This window comes from Orcinus orca, chromosome 6, assembly GCF_937001465.1.
Source record: "Orcinus orca chromosome 6, mOrcOrc1.1, whole genome shotgun sequence".
NCBI classification, from domain to species: Eukaryota; Metazoa; Chordata; class Mammalia; order Artiodactyla; family Delphinidae; genus Orcinus; species Orcinus orca.
Window position 1 is genome coordinate 23,908,940 of NC_064564.1, and position 13,878 is coordinate 23,922,817.

At 36.9% G+C, this 13,878-nt stretch overlaps 1 protein-coding gene across 1 annotated transcript in view; it reads right to left on the minus strand.

The window, feature by feature from the left end:
* LOC101283832 (contactin-associated protein-like 3) overlaps nucleotides 1-13,878 on the minus strand; it is a 187,314-nt gene that overhangs the window by 19,345 nt on the left and 154,091 nt on the right. Inside the window, exons 16-20 of the mRNA XM_033429651.2 lie at nucleotides 6,660-6,830; nucleotides 5,739-5,957; nucleotides 2,829-3,068; nucleotides 2,015-2,242; nucleotides 595-728 (exon numbers count right to left, since the gene is read on the minus strand). Of these exons, the coding sequence (XP_033285542.2) occupies nucleotides 595-728; nucleotides 2,015-2,242; nucleotides 2,829-3,068; nucleotides 5,739-5,957; nucleotides 6,660-6,830 (992 nt within the window). The remainder of the gene's footprint in view (nucleotides 1-594; nucleotides 729-2,014; nucleotides 2,243-2,828; nucleotides 3,069-5,738; nucleotides 5,958-6,659; nucleotides 6,831-13,878) is intronic.

Consider the following 13,878-nt stretch of genomic DNA (forward strand, 5'->3'; position numbering starts at 1 on the left):
ATTTAAGTATCTATAATTGGTATAATCCACAAAGAAATGCAAGAGCTACTTTGAACCTCAAAGTTTTTACTTATTTAGAGGAAATTTGTAACATGAGCAGAAAAATGTATTATTCATACAGATTCAATATAAAAGATTATTCTTCAAAATCCAGTGACAATGTGTGACTTAAAGACTCCAATGTTTTTCAAAATGTATTCCCACTTTAAGCAAGATCTTGCTTTTTCCCTTGTGTTTAAATTTCTGTAGTATTTGTTCTTTTGTAACCCAGTGGGAATAGGTTCCCACTGAAATATCTCCAGTAGTCACTATGATAAACTATGCAATATTTCCCAACCAAATAAAGTAAAACCAATGAGGACAGCTTTGTATTTTAAGTGGTCAAATATTAATAATAATTTTGACAGTCTCTTGCTAAACAAACAGACATTGCAAAACAAAACAAAACACATTGACCTAGCAAGACTTATGGAAGAAGAGTGCCAGATGTGCATTTCTTTTACTAGGATTTATTATCAAATTTTTGCTTTAGGTCATATATTCTGAGCATCACAATTTTGATTACTGTTGCTGTTGTTGAATTTACAGCCTTACCTCGACAAAGACCACTGCTGCTTCTCTGTTAATCTTCACCTGGTGAAGCTGTCCATCAGCCAGGTTTTTAAAACCAAAGTTAAAAACATCAGGTTCTCGGTGTCTGTTTAGCTTATACCTGATTTGCAAACTTCCTAAAGAAGAGAAAAATGACATTTTTAACTGAAATATAATTTTATAAAAACCGCCAATGCAGGTTCTAAGGCACATTTAAAAATATATATATAACTTGAATCTATGGAGCATTTACTTGAGTGCACAATAGTCACCTTTCCTGGACTAGTAATCATTTATGTGATGTTCTGGGGCCAAATTCAGAATTCAATTACACAGTCTTAGAAGTCAAGACAAATGGTCTTTTTCCAAGTTCTTCCATTTTCCTTAACCAGAGGAAAAAGTCTAAGTTAAGCATATGAAAATGCCAAGCTAGGCTTGAAGTTAATTATTCATGTGGTGTTCATATTATTAAATGGTAAAACCTAAGCAACGTTATATTAACATTCAGTTTCTATAAGCATAACTTCTTTTAATGTGACTTATGTTAATGCATTTTAATGTATCACTGACATTCACACACACACACACATATATATTTTTTTTTCTTTTTTTTTTTTGCACAACCAGAAATGTTTTCTAAGGTTTCTGCCATAATCAAGAAGCAGCAAAAAGAGAGAAGTGAGTGATTTGCTACAATATCCAAATCTTCCAATCCACACACTGCTCTCCTTCATAGATGCACCCTCTACCTGGTAACTCTGGTACCACCTGTAATATATCTTATCAGTCAGTGATCATAGAAATCTTTTCCAGAAGTTAAGTTTCTCCCCTTTATTCTCCATGAGAAAAGGTTAAAGCTTGATTTTGCTCTCTAACTTGGAACGTCTTGGTTCTGTTCTCTTACTGGTGACCATGGGTTAGGTAACTGTCTTCCCACTTTTCTTTGTATGCAGATAGGGCATAACTGACTTCCCAAACACTGATGGGTAAAGAGCAATCATATTTATCTGATGCTCATGGAAATTGGCTTTCTATATGGTTTAATGCACTTTACTTCCCTTCCAAGAAGGAGGAAATATTTTCCATGCATAAAATATCTTCTTTCAAAATGAACTGTGACACTAATTTATTCACATGCAGAAGGAAAGACTCCCTACCAATAATAAGAAGCACAGTTGAACATCAGATACATGAAATGATCAGATATTTATAGAAGAAAGCCATCTTAATTTAATCACTGAAATGGTAAGGCTAGTGAGAAACATTTGGGGTTATAATGAAAACAAACCAACCCTAATAACATGGGTGTCACAGGGATGCACTTGTGTTTTCTTGTTTGTAGTTTAGCATTGAAAGGGCCCCCTCCTTATGGTCCTGATTTCTCCTAAGTCAGTCTTCTTGTTCGTATGGTGAAGATACTCACCATTTGGGGCGAGGATAACTGAAAGGTATTCCTCATAGAAGGAGCTCACATAGAGTAGTAAGCTGGGCATCCCTGTGGTCCGGAAGCTCAGTGTGGCCATTTCTCCTATCAATGTCAGATCCTCATGAAATAAAGCCACAAAGGAGCTGGAGTTCTTACTGAAGGTGTCATTGTAATGTTGAAAGTCGTAAATCACTGAGGAGCCAGCTCCAAAATAGGCAGAAATTTCTGGAATGACATGCCTTTTTGGTTATATTAGCAATATGTAAGTGCACGTGTCTTGTTTTATGGATATTTCTGTATATTTAAAGAATATCTCTAATCCTTAAATATCTCAAAAGAGAAAATAATAACGGTATGCTTTGCTGCTTTTTAATTTAAAAATTTAAGATGAAAAACAATAAAGTATAAATAAAAAGATAATCTCTCCATATTCCCATAACCCAAAACTGAGTAACAATATTTTATTATTACCTCCAAAAGGCTTCATCTTAGGATTACAGAAAATTAAATGTCCAGTGTAAACATACAGTTAAAAGGTTATTGCTCTCCTCAACGTGTTGCATTGATGACCCTCTGAGAAATCCAGAGCGGGTGACATCAGATCTAACAGAAGCAGTCAACGGCCTTCAAAAGAATAGAATCATACCTCCTGCCAAGTGAAATGGAGGCATTTGGGACAGAAACAATTCTATTTCAGCTAATCACAGAGAACTGCCTGATCTTTTCTTTACAGTGTCAAATGCCAGAAACGTCTTCATAGAGTTCAAATGTTCCATCCTTTCCCTGTAAGCTGCTCCTCGGTCACACTCACCATTCTCGCAGAATGGCCCATCGTACGCAGAGAAGGTGCAGTCACATTCGATCCCTCTGCGTTTTTCTCTACACCTCCCTCCATTGCGACACAGGTGTCCATAGCTGCTACAGTGTCCTGGACACCCTGGCTCCACTCCTGGCGTCATTGTGGCTCTTTCTTCCAGATCCAGGGCCAGCCCGTTCAACCTTAGAGACCGAATGCATCCCAGGAAGCCTCTCTGTCTGCTTGCTGTTCCACCTACAAGGGAAACACTGCAAATGCAAACACGTTCCTGGGTGTCTTCTTCAGGATTTCATCTTCCCTTTGAACTGAGGACAAGGTTTTATGAACAAATATAATTCTGAAAACGTAGGCTGTGGTCAAAAGTTAAGAATCATCAAATGGCACTGAACAGACCATTAATGAAAATATATTTTAAGTTGAACTTGGTAAATATTTGTTCTAAAAATACTTCTTCAAGTTATATTTAGAAAGACATTCTTTTACATCGTTCCTTTCTTTCTTTTTTTTTTGCGGTACGCGGGCCTCTCACTGTTGTGGCCTCTCCCGTTGCGGAGCACAGGCTCCGGATGCGCAGGCTCAGAGGCCACGGGTCACGGGCCCAGCCGCTCCGCGGCATGTGGGATCTTCCCGGACCGGGGCACGAACCCATGTTCCCTGCATCGGCAGGCGGACTCTCAACCACTGTGCCACCAGGGAAGCCCCTACATTGTTCCTTTCTTAAAGAACAAAATAAACACCATTGATCCTTTTTAAAGTTTAAATTTACAAACAATGACATGCATAATAAAGGTTACATAGTTGAAAAATCTTTGCGATGTAATATATATTATAAATTTGTAATATATAAATTTGTGTATGTATTTAATATATATTACAAATTTGTATATATATTTATATAGCATATCTATTACACATATATAAAATACTAATTCTTACTTAGAAGAGCTCTCACTAATAAAGCTGTGAAAAGGAACTGAGGCAAGAACAAAGAAAAAGAAGGCAGAAGGGGTAAAACCAAAATTTAGCACCTCAGACCTTTCATACTCCATCCTGGCGGCTCTGAGGTCAGGTGGTATAACATTAACCAAATAATATATATCCCCCTATATTTCTATCATTTCTCATGTGAGCATAATAAATATGGGAGCACAGGAGTCACTTGGAGTGTTTGCTAAAAACAGATTTTGGATTTATTCCAAAAGATTCTGATTCAGTGGGCCTGGGGAAGGTACCCCAAATCTGAATTTTCAACTAACTCCTCAGGCTTTAGAAACATTACCATAGTGGAAACACTAGTTCTAGGTAGATTTCCATCCAAACTTTGTTCCTAGAAATTCCGCTAATTAATCCTCAGGACTATAAATCAGAAAATAGAATTATTTAATTTGATTTGCAGTTTGATAATTTAAAATGAAGCCTCAACTCAGTAAGAGCTAACTGTGCTTGAAGCTGTTTTATGGTGCCATGGGCTGTATACATACACACACATACACACACACTTAAATTCACTGAATAGCATTAGTTCCTGGACACAGCAGTAGGTATCACCTGGCAAAGCAGACTGTGTGCTAATTTGTGATTTATATCAATTTTTCATTGGACTGTGTCCTTATTTACTTTAAAATATGTGAGAAAAGACCAAGTGAGAGCTATTTCGTTAATCTGCTTAGTTTCCAAATTAGAATAGAGTTATCTAAAAAGCAATGTAGCAAAAGTTGTTTCTCCCTTTGGGAAAAACAAACAATAATAAAGAATAAGCATGTAAGTTAGAGGGAAGACTCCCACTACCCAGAGCTTTAATCTTTAAAGAATGGACAGCAGAATAATGAGCCAGCTCTGGGTCTAAACAAGGCATTTGCAACAAGAGAGCAGCAGAGGGGGTGCAGGACCGAGAGGAACCAGGTGCTGGGCTGGGGAAAGTCCTGCTGTGCCCAGTCACACGAGGCTGCCTCAGCCTCCCTGGGCTCCTATGGCCTGTTTCTGAGGGGACTGGAGGATTTTGTCCCAATTACGGGGCTGGTTCTCTAACTATACTGAGAAGTGAAGTGAGAGAAATGGATAAAAATTGCTATTTGTTTTATAAATAGTATGGATAAGAAGTAATTGAAACAGACATAAATCGTCTATGATATTGCGTGCAAGCTTGGGAATCAGTCCAACACGAGTTTGGATTTTCCTTCCAGTTGGGTTTCTATGGTTAAGTCCCTTGATGTCTCTGAGCCTCCATGATCTCATCTGCAAATTGGGTACAATAATGTATAGCAGAGATATTTCTATTAAATGAGCTCTTGGTACATAGTGTCTGTGTGGCTGAACCACACTGACTCCCTTTTGTCAGCTCCATCTTAGGCCCGCAGTCCCACCCCCTCCTCTTTCTGGGGGACTGAGCTTTAGCTTACTCACACGGAATGCATCCCAGCCAGATAAGTTCCTTATCAACCTTTACCCTTGCCTTCATCTAATATGAAAACTGGAAGAGTGCCTTTTGCTGATGCAGATGGTCATGAGACCCCCTTGGGGAGGAAAAAGTCCCGATTCCTGACCATGGGTGCTTCTCACTTGGTAGTCAGATTCTATTTTTAGTTTTGGCTCCTTTAAATCCCCCAGGAGCATTTTCCGTGGCACGAAGTGCAGCTGTGAACGTCTCTGGCTCATCGTCCCCTGGATGTAAGTTACCCACAATAAACTTCATAATTGCACTTTATGGAGTTGCCTGCTTCGATTTTCAGTCCCAAAGTTCCTTCTCAGTTCAGAGGATTTTATTCAATATCTCTGCCTCCCACCAGGGCTGATAGTAGTCACTGTGGCAATTACTATTATCACTACTGCTGTAGCTGTGATTTTCTCTCCGTCCACCTCTGCATTCACAGCACAGCTCAGTTACAAGCCGTTAGCAGCACTCACCCACGAAGAGCTGGCTGTTGAGCTGCAAGCGGGTATGCCCATCAGCTGGGGCAGTTTGGGTCTCCCTAGGGAGCTGATCCACTTGAAGGGATGCTTCTTTAACGTTCCGTTCTGCCCTCACATGGTGCCACCTATTGTCGTTAAAGGGAGTGGGGGACTGCACCGTGACCTCACAAGGCCCATTCCCCACATCAAAGGAAAAGGTCACTTCTGCAGGGGCTGGAAATAAAGATATGAGAGCTGGTCAAGTTCATTCACAGGGGAGAAAATTTGGTCTTGAGTAGACATGAAAAAAGCACCATGACATGCTCCTTATGAAAGAAGACCATGATATTGATGCAGACAAATGTCAGTCTGAGCTGGTAAAAAAAAAAAGCAAAAGCAAAAGCAAAAAGCAAAGCTGACTTTAACATACTTCTTCTTAGAGTTTACTATTCATCTTGCTAAGCCCTAAGCAATAGAGATATTTACCTATAAAAATACAACTAACATTTTATCTGACTTCATAGGTATAAGTGAGTTTATTTAAAGGTGGTTTAAATCTTAATATAGTTTTAAAAGCACTATGTGAAATTCACAAAGTAATAAATTAAGCTTTGTCTACATACATAAACAGTATGACTAGTCAATTAAATCACATAATTTTGTGATTTAGTCAGCAGTTATTTGACCAGTTTGGTTTAATATCCTGATTGCACATATAATTAAGACAACAAGGAATTGTATAGACTGTTGTATGTTTCGTGAATCACTGTTTCACTTTCTATTAAAAATAATTATTTAAAATCATAGAATTTTAGCATTTAATCAAGAAATACAACCGACAAAGGAAGCATGGCAATACATCAGAAATTACGTTACTAACGAGGTTATTGTTAATAACTGAGTACCCCATGGCTTTGCCCAGGGTGGGCAACTCACCTCGCAGCTCTAGCCTGATGAAGTCTGTGATCCCCAGGTTCTCTACAAACACCCCCGAAAAAGCTGTGGTCTTAAAAAAGAAAGACACATCAGCGCTAAGCTCTCCTCGGAATGTAGGGAAATGAAGGTATGAAGTCTCAGTATTGAAGGAAGCTGAATTCCAAAATGAATCTGTTTACAAGAAGAAAAAAAAAGTGAAAATAACAATGAAACAAAACAAACAACAATTACTTTTTATATTTCTAGGATTTTTACCATTCATTGCATTATTTATCTTTAAAAGCCTTCATTTTGTGGTTCTTCTGAACATGTAGCCATGACATGAATGTCCAAGTAGTGATTCTTTTGAGGATTAAGAACGTGGACATGGTTGCAACTGAGTGGAGGGACAATCACTTTGGAAATGACCCGTGTTTTTTTAAAAACAATATTATTTTTTGAATTATCATCAAGTAAAATTGACTTTTTAGGGACATACAGTTATATAACTTTTAATACATTTGTGGATTTGCATAGCCATCATTAAAATCAGAATAAAAGACAGTTCCATCACCCCAAAAACCTCCCTCTTGCTATTTCCTTATAGTCACAACCTCCAACCACCCTTAAGCCCTGGATATCATGAACTAGTCTCTGTCCCTATAGTTTTGCCTTTTCCAAATAGCATATAAATAGAGTCATGCAGCATGCAACCCTTTGAGATCGGCTTCTTTCACTCAACATAAAGCCTTTGAGATTCATTCGAGCTGTTGCATGTCAATATCTATTCCTTTCTACTGCTCTGTAATATTCCATCATATGGATCTGCCACAGTTTATTTGTCCACATTCAAGAACACTAGGGGTCTTTCCAGATTTGGTCAGTTACACATAGAACTGCTATAAACATTTGTGTAAAGGTTTTTGTGTGGACATATGTTTTCATTTTTGTAGGGTAAATTCCCAGGGGTATAATCCCTGGGTCATATGGTAAGTATGTTTAACTTTATAAGATACTGCCAAACAGTTTTCCAGAGTGGCTGTACCATTTTTAATTCCCATTAACAATGTATAAGAGACACAGTTGTTTCATATCTTCACCAGCATTTAATATTGTGAGTATATATTTCTTTTATTTTAGCAATCCAAATTGGTGTGTAGTAGTATCTCGTTGTGGTTTTAATTTGCCTTCCCTAATAGGTAATGATGTTGAACATCTTTTCATGTGCTTATTTGCTATTCTTATATCCTCTTTGGTGAAGTGTGTTTTTGACTTGGGGAGAACTGACATCTTTCCTATATTGAGTCTTCCAATCCATGAACACAGTATATCTCTCCCTTTAGTTAGATTCTTTGATTCCTTTCTTCAGTGTTTAGTCACTTTTTGATGAGTTACAGATCTTATACATGTTTTTGTTAAATATATACCTAAGTATTATATTCTTTCTAGCTATTGAAAATGACTTTCTCTTGTAAATTTTGGTTTCTATTTATACATTGCTAGCATATATGACTGATTTGTCTTCTGTTGACCTTGTATCCTGTGATCTTGTTGAGCTCACTTAATAAGACCTAGTAGGGTTTTTGTTTTTGTTTTTGCTGGGCAGGGGGGGGGACATTCCCTGAGATTTTCTACGTAGGCAGTCGTATGTATATACGTGTGAATAGAGTTTTCTTTCTTGCTTTCCAGCCTGTATGCACTTATTTTCTTTCTTACATTATCGCCGTGGCTAGGACTTCCCATATGATCAAAGTTGTTGAATAGATGTGGTGAGATTGGATATCCTTATCTTGTTCCCATCCTTAGGGGGAAAGCATTCAGTTTTTCACCAATTATTATGATGCTAGCTGTTTTGTACAGATACTGTCCTATTAAGTTTAAGAATTTTCCTTTTATACCTAGTTTGCTAAGAATTTTATTATAAATGCTATTATGATGTAAATTATCATGTTGAATTTGTTACCATAATAATTCAATTATATATAATGTTATATTATATTGTTCATATTATTATGTTCATATTAATTATTATGTTCATATTAATTATTATGTTCATATTAATTGATATAGAAAAAGCACCTGGAGTGATTTTTCTTCCTTAGACTGTTAACGTGGTAGATCAAACTGATCATATTCCAAATACTGAATCAGTCTTGCATCATGGGATAAACTGCAGTTGGTGGTGGTGCATTTTTAAAAATATTCCTGGATTATTTGTTAATGTTTTGTTGAGGATTTTCGCACCTGTGTTGGTAATAACATTATCAGTAGTTATCATTTTTTTGCACTTCTTCGTCTAGTTTGGATATCAAAGCAATGCTCTCCTTAAAATGTTGGAAAGAATTTCCTCTTTTATTTTCTGAAAGAGGTTGTGTAGATATGGTATTATTTCTTTGGTAGAATCATCAGTGAAACAATCTTGGTCTGGATTTCTTTTTCAGAAGGTTTTTAACTACAAATTCAATTCCATTAATACTATTAGGTCTATCCCAGTTGTCTGGTTTATCTTAAGAAAGTTTTGGCTGTTAGCGGTTTTTAAGGAATTGGTCCACTTCATCTATGTTGTAGAATTAATACGTGTAGAGTTGTTTGTAGTATAGTTTTATTATACTGTTGATGTCTGTGGGGTCTGTAGTATTATCCCAACTCTCATTTCTCATATTGATAATTTTTATCTTCTCTTTTCTTTGGATAGTTTTCTTAGAGTTTTACCAATTTTATTAATATTTTAAAAGAATCTTTTTTTTGTTTTTATATACTCTGATTTTAATTTAATTGATTTCTATTCTTTATTATTTCCTTCTTTCTGCTTGCTTTAGGTTTATTTTTCTCTTCTATTTCTAGTTTGGTTTTTTTTTGGTGAAGTCTTACATTATTGAATTGAGATCTTTTTTCTTTCATAATATAAGCATTTATTGCTCTCAATATCCCTCTAAGCACTGCTATAACTGCATACTACCAATTTTGATACACTGTACTTTAATTTTCATTCAGTTCAATACATTTTATCGTATCTATTGAGACCTTTCCTTGAATCAGGTATTATTTGACAGTTTGGTGTTTAATTTCTAAGTGTTTTGAGACTTTCTCACCATCTTTTTTATTTATTTCTAATTTAATTCAATTATGTCAAATCTTGCATTTTGTAAGATTTAAATTGTTTAATATTGGTTAAAGTTTGTTTTATGACACTAAATATGCTGTATCTGGGTTAAAGATTCATGTGCATTTGCAAAGAATGTGTATTCTACTGTTGGTAGAGTATTCTATAAATGTCAATTAGATTCATTTGTTTTCTGGTGACATTCAGGTCTTCTATATCCTTGCTGACTTTCCCTCTATTAGTTCCATAAGCTAATGAGAGAGCAGTATTGGACTTTTTAATGATAATTATGAATTTCTCTATTTCGCCTTTCCACCCTGTCAGTTTTTGCTTTATGTATTTTGAAGCTCAGTTATTAGCATACACATTTAAGATTCTTCAGTCTTCTTGGTCCTTTTTTATATGTATTAATTTTCTTTGCTTGCAAGCAAAAATTTTAATAAAAACTCCAGATTTCTTTAAATTCATGTTTGTGTAGTATATCTTTCTCCATCATATTCTTTTATTATGTCATTATATTTGAATTGAATTTCTTATAGACAGCCTATAGTTGAGTCACAACAATCTGTCTTTTAATTGGTTTACTTAGACCACTTACATTAAATACAAATGTTGATATGTTAGTTCTATCATTTTATTATTTTTTCCTATTTGTTCTATTTTTTTGTTCTTCTGTTTTCCTTTTTCTGTCTCCTTTTGGGTTATTTAAACATTTTTCAGTATTCTATTTGTATAGCAGTTTCTTATTTGGTTCCTTTAAGGATTACAATATATATACTTACCTTTCTTAGTATGCTTAGAATCTATGTTTTAACCACTTCAAGTGATTTGTAAAAACTTTGACAACAATTTTGTCCTTTTACCTACTCCTGTTTATGTTGTTGTTGCCATGTGTATTATATCCACACAAAATTAATACCCTGTGACCCTGTGAAATAATGTATTTTTTGCTTTCAACCCTCAGATATGTTTAAAATAACTCAATAGGAGAATAATCTATTAAATTTACCAGTTATTTACCATTTCTAATGTTGATTTTTTTATTCCCAAAGTTCAAAATTTCCTTCTGATATCATTTCCTTTCTATCTAAAAAAACTTCCTTTAGAAATTCTTTTAAAGGATGGCTTCAGGCGATGAACACTTTCAGCTTTCTTTCATTTGAAATTTTAAAAAATTTTACCTTCATTCCTGAAGTATATTTTTGCTTAACATAGAATTCTGGACTGACAATTCTTTACTTTCAGCACTTGAGAAATGTTTTGCCACTTCCTTCTGACCTCTATATTTCTGATGAGAAACTTACTGTCATTTGAATTGGTATTTCGTTATAGGCAATGCATCATTATTCTCTCTAGCTGATTTCAAAAAGTTTCTCATTGTTTTTAGTTTTCACATCAGTTTGTTTATGATATGTCTAGATGTGAATTTCTTTGAGTTTATACTGTTTCAGGTTCATTCAACTTCTCAAGTCCCTCTTTTGCCAAACTTAAAGTTTTCAGCCATTAGTTTTTCAAATATTTTTCAGCACCAGCACTCTTTCCTCTCTTCTTCTGGAAATTCAATTACATGAATGGTATATCTTTTATTATTAACCCACAGGTCCCTGAGGCCCTGTTCATTTTTTTTTCAACCTTTTTTCTTTCTCTTGTTCAGATTGAATACTTTCTATTTATCTATCCTCAGTGTCATTGACTGTTTCATCTCAAATCTGCTATTTAACCCATCCAGTGCATCTTTCATTTCCATTACCGTACTTCTTATTTCTAAAGTTTCCATTTAGCTCTCCTCTATATATCTTATTTCTTTGCTGAAACTTTTTCTTTTTCTATTTGTTTCAAAAGCATTTATTATTACTTGTTAGAGTTTTTGTGTAATAGCTGTTTTAGTGTCTTTATCAGATAATTCTAACCTCTGTGTCATTGGTATCTGTTGATTACCTTTGCTTATGCAAACTTGGATTTTTCTGGTTCTTTGTATGCGAAGTAATTTTGGACTATTTCCTAGATCTTTAAAATATTATGTTAACAAACTCTGGGCTTTGCTTAAATTCAAAGTGCATGTTGATATTTTTCTTATTGTGCAGGCAGCTGTCCTGGTTAGGATCTGGCCACACATTCCAACCTGTCCTCCGTGCATGGTCCATGGTTCCTATGGCTGTCCAGTTTTCAAAGCTTTTGCAGTACTACTCAACTCTGCCTCACTTCTGCACCACTCAGTGGCCAGTCTGAGTCCTGGATGGTAGCCTCTTCAGTTCTCAACTTTGGCCTATAATTAGGAGCAGATCCAGGCATGTGTAGCTCTGAGGTGAACCCAGGACTTCATAGACAACTTGTGGCATCACTCTCTTGAACTCTTCCCTCTCTGTGCTCTTCCAGATACTTTCCAATTCCCTGCAGCTCCCTTTTCAATCATACAACCAGAAAACTAGGGCTCTATTCAGCCTGATTTATTGTGCTTTCCTATTCACTCCTGCACCTGTACATATGTCCATTGCCTAGTGATGGGTGAACAGAGAAAAAAAACAAAAGTAACATGAGCCTGCCACTGTCGTAGAGTCAGGGCTCCCCTGTCCAGAGCAGAAGATGCCTTTCCTTGGAGTTCTGGCTCTTGTGTGTTTCTGAGGCAGCTTCTACCACTATTGCCATGGGGCTGCCTGGGAACTGGAACCTCAGAAAACAGAGAGAAGGAGAGAAATGAGACTACTGTGCTCTCTCACAGTTAGGAGCTCCCTGTCCCCTCCTCCAAACAGGACTAGAGGACTTCTTCTGGGACTCTCTCCATCTGGGACCCAGCGGCTGAGAGATACTGGAGGAAAAAATAAATGGTGAATTTTGCTTTCTCTTCCCTGCTATTTGCTTTCCAGAGTCCTGAGATAACTGCTTCATGCATTCTGTCCAGGTTTTATGGGTGAGTTCAGTGAGAGAGACGGGGTGGGTTGTATTTGCTTCACCTTATCCAGAAAGAGAACTATGGTTTGCATATTTATGTTATGAGTGAGAAAAATAACTATACTATCATCGAGTCAAGGCACGTTCATAGGCTTTCTACATTTTGACTATCTGCATCTCAGTATTTTTATTATCTGAAATAGGACCCTCTTTTTTTTCCAATAGCAAGGTTCAGAAATGCCAGGGTTCCCTCACATGGCAACACCTCCTATGGGGCCCCAGGGAGGGTTGTGGTTCCACAGGCCCCACTGTGGTACTGCCTGGCTCAGAGGGCAACATGGCTACTGTGGCCTTGGTGGACATTGTACTTTGGCCTCTCCTCTGAGATGAGTGCCAGAAGAGAGTTTGGGGCAGAGGACTGACGTGACCTGATTTTATTCCCTCTGGCTCTTGTGTGGAGTATCAGCTAAGTGGGCACAGACAGTAGCAGGTAGGCCAGTTATGGGGCCACAGCAACAATCCAGGTACAGGTGGTAATGGAGATAAATTCTGGGTCCATTTTTGCAGTTAGAACCAATAAGATTTGCTGATGAATTAGATATGGGTTATGATAGAAAAGAGAAGTTATGAGTGACTGTAACGTTTTCAGTCTAAGAAGCAACAGGAAGAATGGAGTTGCTATGCATTGATTTGAGGAAGGTTGGTGTGGAAATGCTTTCTTTTTCTTTTCTCATTTTTTTGACAAGTTGGGTTTGAAATGCCAATTGGAATGAAGAAGTACGGAATAGCCAGCTGGATGCAGGAGCTGGGAGTTCAGGAAGACTAGGTATAGGTATAGGCGTGGAGGTCACTGATGCCCATGCCGTATTTAAAGCCATGAGATGATGGGAGAAGATCACCAATTGAGAGCAGAGAGGAGAGAGGGCGGAGCATAGAGCCCTGGGGAACCCCAACGTTATCCTGTTGGCGAGGTGAAGGAAGGTTGGGGAGAGGAGGGTAGGAAAATTTTGTGGTATGCTGGCCACCACGTAAAGAAAGTGAATTAAAGAAGTTTGAATCATGGGAGGAATCCAAAGTTGCTGACAGGTCAACTCAGATGATATCAGGGAATAAGAATTGGATTTAGAAATGTTGAGTTCTCATTGGTGACAGGAAAAAGCAGTTTCTGGGGAGCAATGGACGAGATGGAGGAGAAGGCCTGATATTCAAGAGAGGGTAGAAGTTTGAAAATTAAAGATAGAACTCATA